At 35.9% G+C, this 20,120-nt stretch overlaps 2 protein-coding genes across 2 annotated transcripts; both read right to left on the reverse strand.

The window, feature by feature from the left end:
- Positions 1-1,216: 1,216 nt before the first annotated feature.
- LOC114529830 (fibroblast growth factor receptor 2-like) lies at positions 1,217-12,240 on the reverse strand. Its single transcript, XM_028551442.1, has 16 exons — positions 11,607-12,240; positions 10,522-10,584; positions 7,875-7,986; positions 7,385-7,675; positions 6,832-7,131; positions 5,780-6,118; positions 5,165-5,446; positions 4,494-4,754; positions 4,169-4,363; positions 3,678-3,785; positions 2,941-3,140; positions 2,655-2,777; positions 2,370-2,440; positions 2,240-2,280; positions 2,048-2,144; positions 1,217-1,327 (listed from the first exon to the last, which is right to left on the reverse strand). Exons 3-16 carry the CDS (start codon positions 7,957-7,959, stop codon positions 1,306-1,308), a joined length of 2,415 nt encoding a protein of 804 aa, XP_028407243.1. The 5' UTR covers positions 7,960-7,986; positions 10,522-10,584; positions 11,607-12,240; the 3' UTR covers positions 1,217-1,305.
- A 1,084-nt stretch (positions 12,241-13,324) lies between these two features.
- On the reverse strand, positions 13,325-19,938 carry LOC114531011 (platelet-derived growth factor receptor alpha-like). Its single transcript, XM_028552645.1, has 12 exons — positions 19,923-19,938; positions 19,163-19,486; positions 18,642-18,830; positions 18,486-18,560; positions 17,955-18,233; positions 17,218-17,478; positions 16,654-16,848; positions 15,400-15,599; positions 14,977-15,099; positions 14,342-14,412; positions 13,558-13,598; positions 13,325-13,425 (listed from the first exon to the last, which is right to left on the reverse strand). The coding sequence occupies exons 1-12, from the start codon at positions 19,936-19,938 to the stop codon at positions 13,325-13,327; spliced, it is 1,875 nt and encodes a 624-aa protein (XP_028408446.1).
- Positions 19,939-20,120: the final 182 nt, after the last annotated feature.

Below are 20,120 nucleotides of genomic sequence, written 5' to 3' on the forward strand. Positions count from 1 at the left end.
GTCAATAAGATATGAGTATACATTGTTTTCCGTCTTCGTCATATTATCAACATGATTTGGTAGCATGCAAACATCTGCATGGGTTGTATCCACACCAATAGCCGGCTGATGACCGGCCTCTGTAATCCTGATTGACATGCCGGCAGGCGATGACGAGTCGACGGATGACTACCAAAAATGACGAGAATAAAGTCATTCGTATATATATATAGCTGCAATGACGATTGTCGCAAAATGAAATAAAAAACACGCAATGATTGAGCCAAAAACAATTTTATCTCCAACCTGTTCGGAAATCGCGCATGATCAGAGATAAATGCATGCGTAATGCCGTGTGATGTCTTCATGTTGACGCGTATAGCAAAAACAACTAAAAACTGCATATGTGCATGGGTGTGAACTCAATGTGGGTGTTCGTATCCGTCGAACAGAAATACCAAGAAATGTTGTTCAAATATTTGTCGCACACACTATAAGGCCCGCACCGGCAGACTCAGTTAATATAGGTTGCATAAAGATATAATACCCTAGGTCAGTGAAAAAGTCATGCAATTACGAGATGTTTCAAAGCGGCTGCAGCCCTATTGATACTTCATTGATTAAGAAGTCAGAAAACAGCGCCTGACATATACATATATCTTTGTATATTGGCTCTACAGCGCCTCTCTCTCTATATATATACATATGTCTGAGCAAAAATGGAAGACCGTTATGTACTGATAAATGCATTTTAATATGCAAACGACAACCATCTTGTCACTTATTTCTGGCGATGCCACGAAAATACCCTTGACGACCTTGAACTATGCTAATTATATTATACTGACTCCTGTATCTCATTTTGGGAATAGGCCTTTCTCGTTTTGATGTCAAACGCGGAAAGTCTATAGTGTTAGACGAAATTTGATTGGCCCGTTGTATATATAGTATATACATTGCGTGGCCAATCCCAGGCTTTCTGTGTTTGACGTCATTATGCATGAGAAATGTCTATTCACTGAGAATAAAAGTTGCCTCACAGTAATAGAATATGCTCTTATATATATTATTTTTATAGAAAAAACATTTTTGGTTAGCACTATATGCACCAAAATGGTTGACATGCATGCATGTGCACATTATATTATCATAAAAGATATATATAATATAATATCCGGACCGCGAATTTATATAATAATTATAATTATGATCATTTGAATTGAAAGAGTTTAGGAGAATATATTAGTCATTACAGCTTAGGAAAAGGTTCGTTTAAATAATGATCGTTTACATCCAATACTGAATCCGATGTTCTAGCTGAATTGGTTAGGTCATTTCGTTGAGATTCCTGCAAGAGAAAAGAACAGTCGGAGATCATAATTGCCATGCATTCACGATCGCTGCTCTACCCCATCAGAACCGCACTTTTTTTGGCTTAATTTTTTATAGTTAATATATTTCCTAAAGAAGAATTATATATCGTCATCTGTAGATGTTATTTTCCCGCCGCTCGCAGTATTATGAAACGCCTGCATGCCTGCATGTGGAGAAGGAGTGTTGATGTTACATGCATCTTTTACTGGTATGGATGCGTGATCAGTTTATAAAGACGGTCAAGTATACGCATGTCGGAATTAAGCGCGATTTCGCGGCAGACTCCCGACTGGAAGAATATAAATTTTCCTGACATACCGCCGACGTCGCTTTATCACAACCAAGAATGTCGTGCAGCACATTTTTCAAATTTGCAAAATCAGGACGATCTTTAGGATTTTCATTCCAGCAGTTTAACATTATCATGCAACTGTAAACAAAAAGCATGCACCAGTTTGTATATTTCTCGTATGTGAAAGAACACCACTTTACAAACAAAATTAGGCTGATTGAGCAGGTCTTTACTGCGGACTTCACTTAAGCCTAGGTTTATATACCTCGCATTATGCATGGTCGCGTCGAATGCAATTCAAAGCTTAGTGTGGTTTATCAGCTCATCATGCATCTATTGTTTGACGCGACCAAAATGCGAAGTATAACCTAGGCCTCACGATCTTATAACGGTAAAACTCACATTTCCTGCGGACAATGCACAGGCGGTTTCATTCGTTTTCCATTCAGTAATGTTTGATATACTTCAAGAACATCCACTCCTGGATAAGGTGTTCCGCCTATACAAGCATACATGCAAGGAAGAAATGGAAAATCATTTTTACGTTATATTATAGAATTTAACAAAATTCAATAAACGTTTTGAATTATTCACCTAAGGTGAAAAGTTCCCAAAGTAAAATGCCAAATGACCACCTAAAAGAATAAGAAAAATTTTGAAACACATGCAATATATAGGGAAACTAAACTTGACTTTATATCTGCCATATGCAATTGAACCTTACATATCTGTCTTTTCCGTGTATATTGAATCTCTAATTGACTCGATTGCCATCCATTTTAGAGGAACCAATCCCTGTAAATAATGATTGAAATGATCTGCAACATGCACTTTCTATTGGTGAATGTAACTGCGTTGAATACAACATGCACAGCTTATATAAGCATTAAGTGTAATTATTAACATCGCGTGTCGCTTCCCAAATTGCCTCCTTCCAGCTCAACATCTAATACGTTGGTATAGGCCAACACCCTTTCGTTATGGGCTCTTGCGTCCCGCCAAAACCTACCGATGATTTTTTTAAGTATTCTTGATATTTATAGATATCTCTGGCCAGCCCGAAGTCTCCAACCTTTGCTGTATATCCCTGTCCAAGTAGGATGTTCCTTGCGGCCAGATCACGGTGGATGATCTAAATCATGAAAAATGTCTTGTGAGTTGAACTTGTACTTTAAAACCCCACCCACAAATGTAAAGATAGTGGCTTAGTGGCTACTACGTCCTAACAACTGATATAAAACGGCAGGTTTCTTAAATATCAATATATATACATATATATAAAAGAGCGCACGTACCTTTCTCGAAATTAGGAAATCCATTCCTTTTGAAATTTCCCAGGCGAAGTGTATCAAATTTCTTGGCCCAATGGCTTGGGAGGGATCCGTCTCCAATGAATTTTCTTCCATGTTGTATATAGTTCGACTGCTTCGTAAGAATTCTCTGAGATTTCCATATGGACAATATTCCATTATTATCCACAGGTCTGAGCTTTTACCTGCCAGGAATGGATTAAATATACCATTATTGCTACCTCCTCCGCAGGCTCTTTTCGGGCAAATATGCCGAAATGCTCCCTAGCGCCTGCGGAGGAGGCAACGGAGGTGGTAGCTATTATTGTATATGATTGCCGCTTGACCTTGAATTTTACTGGGCGCTAACGTTGCATCATATTCGAGCGCAATAAGCCTACTCATGCAGCAGCTGCAGCTAGGTCGATTTTAATGATTATATATGTAGTATGAAGTGTATATATTGCATAGCACCACACAGGTCACAGCAAGCAACCCCCGGACAGAAATGTTGTCCCGGAGGCCACTTATAGCCCTGATACATTATATATAGCAAAGCCAGCAACGTTGATCATGAATCATACTGAAAGAATATTATCATGTTATACGTCTTGTCGTATATGCATGAAATGCGCGACTCTATCTTTTCATCCATTTTTTTACAATTCTCATTTTTCATGCTCATTTTTTAAGGCAATAAACCAATATTGCCCTTAATTTTTGGAATTATTGAAAAGACTAACCTTTGGTGCAGGCACCTAGTATGTTTACAATGTTCTCGTTTTCGCCAACATGAATCAAAATCTTCAGCTCAGATTTCAAATCAATGAGCTTGTTTCTATCCCATTTTTCTATCGCAAAAGAAAAATTTAGCAATCGTCGTTAGAAGTTGTAGTTCATCGGAAAAATCGTTAAATTTAATAAACGATATTTAATAAACCAAGTATTTGCTGGTAGATTTAGAATTAGAGAGGAAACGTTATTAATCCGAACCCCATTTAACAAAATAAAATCGGCTGAATCTCATTTTAGGAAAAAATTAAAATCTTCTTCCTGATTTTCTCCAAGGATTCGCAACCGAAGTAAATTTATTATTATATTAAACATTCTACGGGATTGTGTCCTATATTTAATGCCCAAATCCTTCCTATTTTGTTGACATTATCTCTAATCATATAAAAGCAATGGTACGATATGATTCAGGTCATAAAACCACTATTATTTGTATACAAACCTTTCAGCCTTTTTACGGCAACCTTAGTGACTTCTTTGCAATAGACGTAACTATTTCTTTTTGACGTTCGACTGAAGAGGGAAAACCTTCGTCGACTTTCTCTTTCTTTTAAAATATCTCGTGGATGAAACGCAGATATACCAGTTGCTTCTGAAAGCCAAACTACTCCAAATTCACCAGAGCCAAGTTCACTGACTAAGAAATGTCGAAATGAGAATGCGGGTTAGGTACAAGATTGGGTTTTCCTGCCCGTACGTTCAAACGAATAATCCATCCTAATCTCACTCCTCAGTTCAATATATAGTACACAGTTTCTAATACTTACTAAAACTTATCTTTTCTCTTGGAAACTCCCATTCAGGTATAAATGGCAGTTTTTGAAGCTGTTCCTGAATATTTCCATTTTCATCCAAGTTCTTTATGTAGTCCGGTATGGGAGGATATGAGAAGAGGTAAAAACCACCATAAATTTTCTTTCTTTTGTACAACACAAAACTTATCGCTATTAAGACGGTAATGGTAATTATTCCACTTGGAACCACAATAAAGAACATCAAAGTGTTCTTTGATGACTTGGTGTCGATATCTGTAAAATTTATTTATTTCATTGAATGCTGATGAAACTAACTGATAAAACTGATAAAAAAGAAATGGTTAATATAGCAACATTATTTCTTCAGGGTGTCCCAAAACGTTCTTGAGAACCCAAGGGGGTGTGGAGGGTAACCGTGGTAAGTTGGTTAGTTGTAAGATGACAACAAATTTCGACTTTCTAATGCTATTTAATATGATAATATGTTGTAGCATATAAGTTAAATATTTCAAACGTGAAAGCACCATGAATGTGACCAATAAAAAGACTTCTCTCATAATGACATATCGCGGGAAGGCCTGATGTCAAGTTTGATTGGCTCTAATAAGCCAATTAAACTTCATGTAACATATTTCGAAAAGATGTTGTTGAGAGTGGAGTTCCTAATATCATGCAATGCTTACTGTTTGACGACTTGAACAGAACAGTTGTTTCCGCCTGATCTTGCCCAGCAGTGTTCTTAGCCACGCATCGATATCTAATCTTCGAAACTGCTTGTGTTTCAAGCCTTAACGAACTATTTTGTAATTCAAAGTTCCATTCGGCGTTGCTTTCACCACATTTACCAGTGCCACAGGAGTACCAAGTATATGTAACTTCAGGTGGATTCGCTCTCTTTATATTGCAGTTGATATTCATTCCTTTCTCAAACACATGTAACTTCTCAAGTTGTATCTCAGGTTTCACTGTGAAAAAATAAAATCAAGAACGGAAGGTTTGAATAATTACTATTTTTTAAAAATATACTATCACTATAACTGTCGTATTAGAATATCGCTTATACCTGTATCCTATGGCTCTTCACTTCAATAACAAACGAATAACTGCATGACTAAATATTTAACAGCGTTATGGTTCACTATACTCTATGTATACACGACTCTCCAATGGTTCCATATTATGTATGGAACCGATCCGTTACATTTGACTTAAACTTGTTGACTTATTACAAACTTTCTAATGTCGTGTTGAGTAAACATTTGTCTTTCCAACATCCAGCAACCTCTCATTTATCTTACCATAGACTTGTAAATGAAATTTTTTTGAAACTCTTCCGTTGTCGTTGGTTGCATTTATCATGTAAGACACATTATCTTGAGGAAATCGAGGGTTTTCGATTTCAAATCTTGTATTCGTAATACTTTCTTTTCCATAGTATTTCTCGCAGCTGCTGTTACCATTATCTGACACGGGACAGGAGTATATTAATTCATACTTTATTCCATCTTCAGATCTTGACCATTTGATCACAGATTTTGGATACGATGACACATTGTACAATAGTAAAAAATGCTCTGATTCGTTGGCAACCATCACCTGCTTGTAATTCCTGACATATATGGTGGGTTTGAACTGTGCTGGTAAAATAAATTAATATTTATATCATCAATCAAGACACCCTCACCCATACATAAAACTAACAAAACATTTCTTTTCACTTAAAACTAATACACGGTGCTCTGCAAATTAATGATTTGATTAATTTACGTCGTCCTTCCGACACAATAAAAACTTAAGTATCTAGGACCGAAAATAAGTGAGTCATAAAAGAAAATTTAGTTGCCTGAAGGCAATTTTTAAATTTTAATAATAAGTTACAACTCATCAATTGCACTTACTATTTGAGAGGTCAGTCAAAAAACGCAGTTAGATAACTTAGATTGGTTAATAGCTGGGCACTGGCCTGCACTGATGACAATCTTACACGAGATAATTAAATGCTTTTAAAAAGGTTTCAAAGTGTTGTTTTACTCTAACAAGTTCCGGGACGCCGGAGCGATACGGGGGCAAGGGGGGGGGAGCTGTAGCGGCGCATAATAAAGAGTATTTTGAACTTCATCGTCTTTAGAAATTCGCAACGTCGTCTTTTCTCTTCTCACTAATTTCAGAGTTTTTGGCACCAGACGATTGTCCGATTCTTGATGCACGCTGGTGGCACTTCCATATAGAATGTAATCCTCGAAAATGAAAGGGCAACTTTCCCCCCTTAGCTCTTGCCCCTGCTTCCCCCCTGTTCCGGCGTCCCTGAGCATGTTCATAAAACAATTCGGAAATGATTTTGAAATTATACCTTTGAGCCTTATGTTAACCAATTGAGAAGCGTGATAGTTTACTGGAGTGCGAGATATTACACACTTCCATTGTTCATCGGTTTTCAGTGGATCGAGCACCATCTCCCAGTCATTGCCACGCTTAACCTGTGATCCATTTGAAAAAAGTTTGTACCATGTAATAACATACTTGTTGCGATTTCTGCTCGAGACTTTGCCACTGGTGTTTTGAAAAGTACATATTAATTTCACTATACTCTTGCGATCATACAATTTTCTGTTCGGCTTTATTATTACAGAAGGTTTTAGATAAGCATTGCCTAAACAAGAGAAACATAAATCGTATGGGGTTTCTGCCTCCAAAAAGGTGAATTTGCTACTTTATAAACTCCAGTTGCATTTCCATCCATAAGTCGACGTCTTCGTACTGTGGTGTCCCAGGCTTTCAGGGAGACGATGTACACATGATGTCTAAATGATTTAGAATCCCCAGTTCCCCTGTTTCTTTTTGCCTCTGTTGCAGTGAGGCTGTCGTGAGTCTTAATTATAACTGTAGCTAAGCAATAATTATACCTTTAATAATTTGTAAAAGGTGAAGCAGCCTCTTCTTATTACAGACATTGCAAAAGTAACGTCCTTCATCAGTGATCGTCACGTTTGTTATATTGAAAACGTTTTTGGCTGCCATTTTTATCTTTTTGTTGTCAACTACTCTAGTGATTTCTGATGTGGTGGATCGAGGTTCCTTCCTTAGTATCAGAGTGGCGTTGTCTGCAGTATTTACAGCGCAATTGACCAATAGCCATTCTCCGCGAAAACGATATACATCAAAGTCACCAGGGTTTGAATTCTTCCAGGATATAGCTACAGGATGAAAATCGAAGATGGGTAATAAGACCATTTATTTATTTTATCAGCTGCAAAATTATTTTAGTTAATATGATACATATAAATTAGGCAAATCATGCATACAAATGTAATTTCGTAGTCAAATTTCTCCCTTAACTGCAGGCTTTTGGCAGTTCTTTAGAGGTTTAAAAACAAAGAATATGTGTTAACTTACGAGTTGAACAATTGGAAACTTCTGCATATGACATCTGCATAAATGTAAGCACCCCAGCAGTCAGTAGATATCTTATGGACTTCATATCTTTATAACAAGAAAGTCAAAGCTTCTAGAAAGTGAAACAATTAATAAAGAATTTTGTATATTAGGGTGTATATGAGAAAAATGGTAACCTAATTTTAGCGATCTAATGTGCGTAAAATACTTGATCGACAAGGAGTTACATTATGATAGATCAGGCTTTTCGCTGTTGCCCATGAATGACATACTTTCGTTATACCATATATGGAATGAGTAAATACACGTTTGATTCGCTGGCTATATATCAGTAAGCATGGTTTTTTATTCTACAGGGTGTCTCGCAACCACAAAAAACGCAACCACTTAAATATACAAGAATATTAATATTGTTCGGGTTTGCACCATAGTTCAGCTAAAATTACTTTTAGCATTTTAAATGAAGGATTAAGAGCCATTTTCAATTCCCAGAGGTGCTTATCTATTGCGCTTTAGAGCTGTATTAATGTTCTTGCATATTTAAGTGTTGCGTTTTTCTTTGAGACACCCTGTATACGCTTAAAAAAGGCAGCCTCGGCAAATTCGTGATTATATAAGGGCCCTTATTGGCAGGCGTTTTTGTGCAATCAGTCAATATGATCAGTTAGTGATAAATAAGTAGAGTTAACTGTAGTTAATGACAGGTTTAACTATATAACTATAGAATCTGTATTTTAAAGTTAACTACAGTTTTGTCTACTCAAAAATGCAGTTTTTTAAGAATTAAGATTTCTGTGCAATGGCGGCCCCATATACACTAGAATTAGCTACATGTTGTTAATATGTAGTGTATCATTTTTGAAAATATATATTGAAATTATACAGAATGTATGGGCATATACACTTGCAGATAAAATCACGCCGGCATAATAAAGGCTAATTAAGACACAAATGAGAAAAAAATTATCCGAAATATATAATGTTGCTGTTTCGAAATTCTATAGAGTTGAGAACCATCATATATAGTTGATATTATATCAAAAATATAGACATGCATGATTTCTATACCCCTTTTCTGCAAATAGTGGCCTTATTCCATGCATTTCTTGAAAGCCATTGATAGATAAATGGACAGATGGAAAGATGTATATAGATTTATTGAGAAAACTCTTTGTTGTTTGCATTAGCTAAATGGATTGCGTGTCATATTGTATGTCGATATATCAAGTTATGCAGATAAGATATATTGGCATATTGCCTATATACGTATGATTTTCCTCATGCATGCACGGAATATAACCAAGCCTGAACAACAGAAAGAACACGCGTGCATGCAAATGAGAAAAAAATAATTGATCGCAGGCTTTATAGAATATACCTTTGGTTTCCTTGCATGGACCGCATACGTTTTTGCGATACATACATGTATAGCGACTTTGTATTAATGGTAGCTAGTTTGTTCCATCTGGTAAAGTTTAAAAATGTATTATGAAGTTATTAATCTATCAAAATTTATTTTACCACTATAAAATTGTCCTTCATGCATTAATTGTTCTAAAATCTAGCACTGGTTGTTTAATTCACGGCGCCCACAGCGATCATTATATATTGGATACTGAACGTATTTACTAATTGTATGCATGGCGTTAATGCATGCGAAAAAGGGGACTTTTTCTGTCTTTATATTCCCATGCATCGACAAAATTTGACATCAAAAAAGATATTAATTAATTATAGTCGCGCTCACAACTATGGAAATATTATTTAACATGCATTTTTTTAATACTCTTTGTATACATATACATGCATATAAGATATATCTGGAAAAAATTGATCACAAGTTCTAGAGATGCTGTAAAGTAATACGTTACCAGTATTTGATTGCATATGCAATGAAGTTTGTATATTGATGTCCGCATGTGAAGTTTGGAAAAATTGTGTGAAATGAGAAAATAGTCCTATATTAATTGCAATTAATAAATTTTGGCTTCTGTGTCCTATAGCGCATGCGTGCAGAGGTAATGTCAATTAACAGCTAAAATTAAGCCAGATCTATTTCAATAAAAACGTTTGTTTATCATATAGTAAGATTTCTTAAGCCGGATTTAGCTACCTTTGTTTATAGATTAATTCTGCATACATATAATCAGGTCAAAACGTCGAGAAGTGTTTTGTCTGTTTTAGGCAGTTGTTATACCACATTTGATGCTAAGGTGTTTGAAGACGCTGCCACGCTGCTCCCTGGTTATATTGGAACTTATATAGTTATAATATATATTTTTTGAAATTTGAGCAGCCTGCATGAAACAGAACATCAACTATTCCTATATATAGCTGCTGATCCAGTGCTGTTTAACCATATAATTTACTTGATTGGCAATTTATTCCTAATTTACAAAAACTGCGCCATGTTGTCAGTTATGAGAAGACGAAAGTTTTGGCCCCATCTATATTATATGTAATAGTAATGCATATGCGCGGTGTAGATTAGTGTCGCCATTCATCTTCCTAACCGACATACACATAGCGGTTCAGTCTGGCTAAGCAAATTCTTGACGAGATAATTATATCTTGAAAAAAACATTAATGGAAAATACACTATTATATACCATCGCATGCGATTATTCTCTGTCATTAAGTAATATACCTTTTCGATGTCAATCAATTCCTCTTTGCATGTCCTCTGCTTTCTATCTTTGACGTGTTGAAACTGAAAAAAAGATATAACTGATATTTTGAACCTTTTGTCGCATAATCATTAATAGCAAAGGCTTTATATGTTCTTGCAGGAACTCTATATTATATGTGACCTCCAAGGAATATTTAAAATTTTGTTCACGCATGTATTTTCAAGATATCAAGCAATATACATTGTCATTAGGCAATATGTTTTGACATTGTACCTCATGAATGCATATAACTCGAACATATGGCAACAGCTATCAGATAAAACCACAGTCAAAAGCGGAAAAGCCCTATATACGCTTAACGTTCTTTGCTGTCACAGTGTCAGATGCGTATTTCGCCCACGCGTATATATAGATAAAACGCAATATATTATATGCATGCACTATAGTAATCATAGTACAGCTCATTCGGGATTCACTGACAAACAATATTTGGTTTGTCCGAGTATATATTATTAAATTCATGAACCAATATAAAAAGAGTATTTTGAAAGCTTGAGAGAGTTAAGACGTTGCCGCCACGCGTGGAGAACGCGTTCTCTCTAAAATGGCATTTAAATTTTAAATTGAATCTTTACGTCGTCTCGAAACATTAAACATCTGATCGAAAGGATTTAGTATGAAACCCTTATCCCTTCTTATGGAAAACCTCTTGCTTCCATAAGGATAACCCTGGTTTTATCGTAATTAGTCGCACGATGCCCTGCATGCGATCCATTGTCCGCATCAAATAAAGAAGTATTTTTTCTCCGTATTTTTTTTTCGGCAGATAAACTGATAAAGCAACAGTATACCGTATAGTATGTTATATACAGACTACAGTGTATTCAGTGTATATTAACTCAGGCGGGCATTGCGGTGTATTTTGCGGGCTAAAATGATAAATTTGTCGGGCTGAAATATATTTTAGCCCCTGATATAAGCTAATCAGAAGTATTAAGGTTATCCATTGCATAATTTTTTATACAGAGAATGCCCTTTAAAGTTAACGTAATAGTAATATAGTTGATTTCTTGGGCATAAATGAGTGGGGCAAAAAAAATACCTTTTACGCCAGCGAACATCAACTCCATTGTTTTCATATATATTATCCATATGAGTGCATGAAATTCAAATTAATTAACAATTATTTGGTGATTTGAACAATTTGTCGGACCTATATATAGAATATGACCAATTTTAACTTAGAGTGCATGTATTTTTTTTATATACAGTAGCTGCAAGCAAGGTGTGTGTTATATGTTCTTCTACACAAGTATAACCAACTGGGCAAGCAGAAAATTCTACTTGACCGCGGTGGGAATCGAACCTAATTCTGCAAATGCAGAGTTAACTGCACAACGATATTTAAGGACGAAACTCCGTAATGTCAATAATAACTTAAGTAAAATCACTGCCCGTCGTTCCCAACTTGGCCTTGTAGCTCAGACGTTAGAGCATCATTCTATGAAATGCGACGGTCGCGGGTTCGATTCTCATTGCGGTCAAGTAGAACTTTCTGCTTGCCCGCGGTTAGCCGGTTATACGTACTTGTGTATGAAGAACATATAAAACAACACCTGACATATATATCCACAAGTGAACACATATATATATACAGTCGTTATCATTAAGGTTGCATGTCACCTGGAAATATGTATAAATATATATATATATAGCGGGTATATAACGAATATTTTTAAAATTTTACACTTTAAGGAATGGTTCGTTTAAATAATGATCTTGTATATCCGATTCTCCTTGGGAATTTATACAATCCAAGTCTTCAGTTGCATTCTGTTGGGATGTCTGCTGAGAAAAACAAAGCCTCGTCTTACTATAAGACCTTTCCCCAACCCTTTGCATGTAAAGCATGAAACTGATTAAATGTTAAATTTTAAAATGTAAATTTTAAAATGACAATCAAATTATATATAGTTTTTCTCTTTGAATTATTATTCAATTTGGTTAAAAAACTTATATAAGGTCAATAAATTTCCTTAAAAAAAATTGCTCGTGTAAAGGCTAAAGCCATGCAGTTTGGAAATTATATTCTTCCATAATTATTATGAAACTACAACTAACTATTTATATATATGTTCAATTAAGTACCTGCACTATCTCCTCAGAACTAAGGATGTCGCACAATGTATTCTTTATACCCTCAAAATTTGGTCGACAATTCGGATTTTCATCCCAACACTTTGACATTATAGGGTAACTGCGAACAAATGATGAAATCAATTGTAATCGACCCATCAGACAAATAGACAGGATAAACATGACTAAGTAAAAAAATGTACAGCATTTGGAGTCAATATTCGTGTTTCTCTAAAAACGGTTTCAGTTCAAAATCAACAAAATTCTTCAATATATATGCATAAAACGTTATTCCAAAAGTTGATCAAAGAAATGCAGTTTCTAATCAGTAATATTGAATTCGCCGAAACTTTAACGATACCGGCAACATATACTAGAAATATATTAGAAATTTAAAATAAAGGTTTAAAAACATTTTATGATGGTTCCTCGCGACCATGCCTATAGTTGGCATATATTTACAAATTTTCATCGTCATGCAAATTTCCAACAAACTTCCGTGCCACATTGGACTGAAAATCGAGAGGTGCATGGGAAATAAAACATGCATATTCTGGGTCAGTTTGGCCAGGCAGCAGTCGGATGAAGATTCATTCAATTATTCAGCTAAACTAATAGCATCCATGCTCTAATAGCATCCACATTTTTTAGCTTGAATACGCGGGACATTGGTTGTGATAAGACTTACATTTCTTGCGGACAATGCATAGGTGGTTCCATTCGTTTTCCATTCAACAATGATTGATATACGTCATTAACATCCATTCCTGGATAAGGTGTTCCACCTAGAATGCACGGTTTTTATTCCACGCAATTCATCATTCTTATATAATGGTAATTATGTGGTTTTCAGGCCACACGCGTATGACGCTCCGAATTTTAAAAGAGTTGATTAATGTACATTACAAATTACTCACCTAACGTGAAAACTTCCCAAAGTAAAATACCAAATGACCACCTTAAAAGATGAAGCAAAACTTTATATTATCCTCAAGAAAAATGCAGTATAACAACTACCAAAAAAGTCCGAAACATCGAGAAGTACTTTTTTCTCTATTTTATATAGGTAGTTGTTCTACCGAGGGCGACCGAATTTTATTGAAAATTAGTATTGAATTCGAATTGCGTGAATATTCACTTCAAACCATGCGTTCATTTTCGTTTTTACTAATATGGTATTACACCATAATACTATATCATAACATGTGCTGGCTTATAATACTTAGTACGTTTTATCATTTTTTATCATTTCATTTTATTTTCTTCCGGTGTAACTAGAAACAGTTAATCGGGATTACATGCACGCACGTGCAGACTAAAGATCAGGGTTTTATTCAACAACCGAATTAAATTTTTTTAACCTTAATACAAAGATACTGTTTACAACTACATATTCAGTGCATAATATTCAAGTTGACTCATTTAAGAGAGATGTATAAGAGTGTTATTTAATTTTGACTTATCCACCGTTTAAGCTAAACGGCCTTTGGGCTTAATACAACCGGTCCCAGAGCGGTTAACTAAATACATGCTATTATAGATAGATAACCGCCCTGCTGCAGATCTTTATAATTATGAGACATGGCGCCTGCAGCTTTAGAAGAGTGGTTTTAAAGCATTTAAATTTTGACAATAGACTCTTGGGGACAACCCTGCATGTATGTAAATTCTGAACTTGCATGTATAGCAACTAAATCTTACATATCTGTCTTCTCCGTGTATATTGAATCTCTAATTGATTCAATTGCCATCCATTTTAGAGGAACCAATCCCTGTAAACGATAGCATTATTTAAATCTATGTTTAACATGCATATATTATAGCCCCGTTTACACTACAGTCAATTTATCGGCACGGCACGGCTAAAATGGGTACCCGTGCCCAATTTCACTAGTGTTCAGGCTACCAAAACAAAGGCCGGGCGCGGATGAAATGGGCACAGGTACCCATTTTAGCCGTGCCGTGCCAATAAATCGAGTGTAGTGTAAACGGGGCTTATATTGGCATTACCTATAATAAACTGAGACCAGTTGCATAAAAGACTGGTTAACTTTTAACTGTGGTTAAGGAGTTAACTAGAATTTAACTATGCAGCAGATCCCCAGCACTGCTCATTTAGTTGAGGTGCGTTTAATTAATAATGGCTAAATTAACATGCACCACCTTTTGGACATATTTCTGATCACAATTAGAGTACGTAAAGTATATCTTCAGCGTTGAAACTTGCCTGGTTCGTCAGTAAGGACATCCATATGCCAACCGAACTGACAATTTATATGACACTTTTGTTTTAGCTGAATTTATTGTATGTATGCATGAATCATAAGCAAACTTACCGATGATTTTTTTAAGTATTCTTGATATTTATAGATATCTCTGGCCAACCCGAAGTCTCCAACCTTTGCTGTATATCCCTGTCCAAGTAGGATGTTCCTTGCGGCTAGATCGCGATGAATAATCTGCAACATCGGAAAGGTTGTATAAAGAGTGAATTGCGCATGCTCATGCGTGCGTGACAAATTTCTGCGCGTAACCGTCGCAAGCGATCGAGTCAATAAGTAAAAACGGATCTTAGCTTGATCCTGACCAAATTAAAGATAAAACAGTTTCCTGGCCTCTTCTATGATCCTGTTATATGATAAAATGTCAGTATGACGATGCATGTGTTATACATCACTATAAGCTGTTGCTTTTATCGTCCCTGTCATTTACCTATAGCAATGACATGAGGTACTTATTAAAGGAGTGAATTTTTATACCTTTCTCGAAATCAAAAAACTCATTCCCTTTGAAATTTCCCAAGCAATGTATATTAAATTTTTCGGTCCTATAACTTGGGAAAGGTCTGCTGTCAGAGAATCTTCCTCCATGTTGTATCTGCTGCGGCTGCTTCGTAAGAATTCTCTGAGATTTCCATATGGACAGTACTCCATTATTATCCACAGGTTTGAACTTTTGCCTACGGAAGTGAAACGTTGAAATTTGGGTCATCTTTTTTAAGGTAACTTTTCCTGATGCCTGAAATATAGTATAGGCTACACAGAAACATTGACAACGCTGATACAGGAACTTAGATCTGATTTTAAGCTTCCTCGCTTTTTCTTGTTACTTATTGATTGTGGTGGACACTATATAAATAGTGTATACTTTATAAAGTACCAAATTTCATTCTTTCATTCGTTTTGCTATAATTTCATAGTAGAACCAATTCCCAATGCCCGACTGCGTACATCTTTTTGATAAAATGTTTTACGGTCGTCATCCAGGGGCGTTGGAACGCCGCCAGAAGTGAGGGGCCCGCAACTTTCTACGAGGTTATAGGAACACTAAATGCCATATCCTGCACTCTGGGAGAAGATTTACAGAATTCTAACAATAAAAAGGTCATTAAACCTCAAAATACAACACAAAGTATTGTAATTCCGACGCCCCTGTCGCCATCGTTTCTCTAATCAGGGATTAATTCAGGATCATTATAGCTTGTTAAATATGATATATTCTTCAACACTGACCTTTGGTGCACGCACCCAGGATGTTTACAATGTTCTCGTTTTCGCCAACATGAATCAAAATCTTCAGCTCAGATTGTAGATCAATGAGCTTGTTCCAATCCCATTTTTCTATTGCAATGAGCGCGGTTATTTTAGACAAGTAAATAATAATAAAAACTAATAATTATAAATAATAATCAACAACACTACGCAAATGAGACTATAACATGTATGCTTGTTTGTACGTTTCGTTTGTTTATGTGAATGAACATTGGTGTCACAATGAACATTGGTGTCTTTTCCTTTTCTAAATCCTTAACACTGCAGAAAACGAAACCAAACTGCAAACTAAGCTGTTAGTATAGCTTAAAACCATTTATTTTCAGTTTTCTGAACTTGGAAACAGCTAGCCGTTTACGCCGTAACGTTTTCGACAGTTTTGACGCCCTCCCGGGAATCACTACCAAACAGTAATTTCAAGTTTAGCGTTTTAGTAATGCATTTAGCGATTCCGCCACAAACCTTTGAGTCTTTTAACAGCAACTTTAGTCAATTTTTTGCAATAGACGTAATTATTTCTTTTTGACGTTCGACTGAAAAGGGAAAACCTTCGTCGACTTTCTCTTTCTTTTAAAATATCTCGTGGATGAAACGCAGATATACCAGTTGCTTCTGCAAGCCAAACTACTCCAAATTCACCAGAGCCAAGTTCACTTACTAAGAAAGGTTGAGAGAAGAATGCGGGTTATGTACAAGGTTTGGCGAAGACGTTCGTAAACCAAGGTCATCGAGGATTTATATTTTCAAAAAATAATAAATATTCCTTGCTTAATTGAAACGAAAAATTATAGGCTATGTCAATTAACTACATTACTAAATATGTAATCTATTTAACAAATAAAGTACGATGGTTGACTGCACCATTTCAACTGACTGAACTGAGTAAATTACGTTCAGTACTGTTGATGAACGATTGGTTTAATTTAAATTCTAACAAGTACCTGATTTTCCTGCCCGTTCAAACGAATAATCCATCTTAATCTCACTCCTCAGTTCAATATATGGTACACAGTTTCTAATACTTACAAAAACTTATCTTTTCTCTTGGAAACTCCCATTCAGGTATAAATGGCAGTTTTTGAAGCTGTTCCTGAATATTTCCATTTACATCCAAGTCCTTTAAGTAGTCCGGTATGGGAGGATATGAGAAGAGGTAAAAACCACCATAAATTTTCTTTCTTTTGTACAACACAAAACTTATCGCAATCACGATGACCATTATTACCATCCCACTTGGAACAAGAGTGAATATTAAAATTTTCATCGATCCTGTCGTTGTAGAGGAGACTGAAAAAAATATTACACAACTAGCACAATAGCTAACCATTGAATTTGGAAGTGCATGTGAATACTTAATTGTTCGACATATTGCTGTCGATTTCGGTATATATTTAACAGATTCTGCAAACTCGAGTCGTATATGAGCTGATAGCCCACGAGACACGTAGCGCCGAGTTGGCTATCGGCCATATATGACGAGAGTGAGCAGAATAACTGTTTTATTATATACAAAAACTTTGTCGCCCTTTCAGTGCATTTTGGTGTGCTATTATCAAGTAAAGCTTGAATTTCTATTTCACTCAACTCCCCAAATCTTTCAGCCATTTTGTTTACTTTCTCTACTAGACAGATATGAGCTAATATCTGTCTAGTAGCCAACTAATGAAATTGCATCATACCTCAGATCTGGCTTGTGTATCAGTGTATATAATGAAATTAATTATTAGGCCTACAACAGGTGCGAGTGGTCGATCATTGCTTACTACTTTCTGGATCCTTGACAACAGTTGTTTTTGCAGAATTCTCGCCAGCGGCATTTGCCACAGTACATCGATACTCCATCTTAGATAACAATTGGTTCTCTATTCTTAACGACCTATCACGTGATATAAATTTCCACCGTGCGTTTTCATCTTTATCGCAGTTGGCACACGATTCCCAGGTATATGTAACCTCCGATGGATTCGCCCTCGCCAATTTACAGTCAATAATCATTCCTTTCCTGAAGACATCTACCGGCTGAAGTTGTATCTCAGGTTTCACTGTAAGAAAGGAGATCAGTCCAAATTAGGCCTAATTAATAGTTTATACGTCGCATTTTGGTCGCGTCAAATGTAATTCAAACAATAGCTAATGAAATGAGATGACTGATGACAAGCCTTGTTATCATCTCATTATACCTATTGTTTGAAATGCATTTGACGCGACCAAAACACGACGGATAAACTATAGGCACGCATTAGGAGTTGTATATACAGTGTTGCATGAATATGTTTTAATGAACATCACCCTACCCAAGACTTGTAAATGAAATTTTCTTGAATTTTTTCCCTTTTTGTTGCTTGCATCAATAATGTAGGACACGTTGTCTTGAGGAAATTGAAGATTTTTTACTTCAAATATTGTTCTTGTAATATTTTCTTTTCCCTCGTACTGGTCGGAAATCTTGCATTTGGCTCGGCTATCTGACCCCGGACAGGAATATATTTTTTCATACTTCCCATTGTCTTCAGATCTTGACCAATTGATCGCAGAATATGGGTAAGATGATACATTGTACGATAGCGAAAAACTTTCTTTCTCGTTAATAGCGATCACCTCTTTGTAGTTCGGGATAAAAATTTTAGGTTTGAATTGGGCTGCAAAATTGAAAACATTAGAAATGTCAGATCTTGAGACGCACGAGGACGTATGATAAGTATCAATCTGCTATTCCCTGGAACTTGTTTCAACTCGTTTCTGGAAAACGAGCTATTCGTTTTAATCTTATGCACAAATATAACTGGATGTATAAAATAAACAATCATAGCCTGAAGGTTTGCCTAAATGAAATTGGATGGAAGCCATAGAAAATGGTTCACCGCACCAAGTTATTTGAACTGTCCCAGAAAACATCAATTTTCTTAGGTTTCCTAGACGTTTTTGCGAATGTCATGAATATATTTAGCTATACCTTTTTTATATAATTTACCTCTGACTTTTATGTCAACCGTATAAGAAGCTTGATATTCAACCGCTTCACGGGTAACTTTACACTCCCATTGTTCATCGGAATCCAGTGGACCGATATCTACGGAGCGCTCGTCTGTCTGCCATGTCCTTGATTTATTTGGATAACGTTTCTTCCATTTTATTTTATAGCCAGCATAATAACTCTCTCCGCTCAGTATTTTTGATGTGATGTTAACCGCGCTAGCGTTAAGGAAGCCGCATGTTAACTTCACTTTACTTCTTAAATCATACAAGGCCCTATTCGGGTCTTTTATTACAACAAGTTTTGGATTAGCTTTTCCAACTATAAATGAGGAAAATAAATTGTTACGAATTCCACATGTGCAGTCCAAAAAGAACGCTGGACTCCAAAATTGAAAACAGTCATTAACAAAGTTTTAGTTGTTCTTATATGCAGTCAGTATATATTTTTTCAAATTTATTTTCGTCCTCAATTGCAAAGAAAAACATCCTAAGTTTCGAATGGTCAAGGCTGCATCTGCATGCAGTTGACCAATTCGGAACATGCTTTGCCCTCGAAATGCATCAGAACTGAAGGGTTTTTATGAAGGTCTTTACACCATATCTGCATGCATTTGCATTACAAATATATTAATTAGGGTTTGACCAGGGTTAGGCCTATAGAGGTCTACTACTGGAGATGGGAAAAACAAAACTCCTGTAATGATCAGTACTGATATGAATTGACATGAAAAGGAAGAAGAGGAATATAGACATACAGCCCATGAGAGACATACAAGACACTATAGAGGTCAACCCGTTTAACTTCCAAAATTCTACTCACTATCCCGGGTACGCTCGAGTCAAGACAAGTCACGTTTGAGGTCGTAGATTAATTTAGTTATAGGCGCCCTTGTACTGTACCTGAATAAATATGCAAATTAAATACGGTTTTTTCTTTGTCGCAGAGACTGCAG

Source organism: Dendronephthya gigantea, unplaced genomic scaffold, assembly GCF_004324835.1.
Source record: "Dendronephthya gigantea isolate DGI-Jeju-01 unplaced genomic scaffold, DenGig_1.0 000001F, whole genome shotgun sequence".
Classification (NCBI taxonomy): domain Eukaryota; kingdom Metazoa; phylum Cnidaria; class Anthozoa; order Malacalcyonacea; family Nephtheidae; genus Dendronephthya; species Dendronephthya gigantea.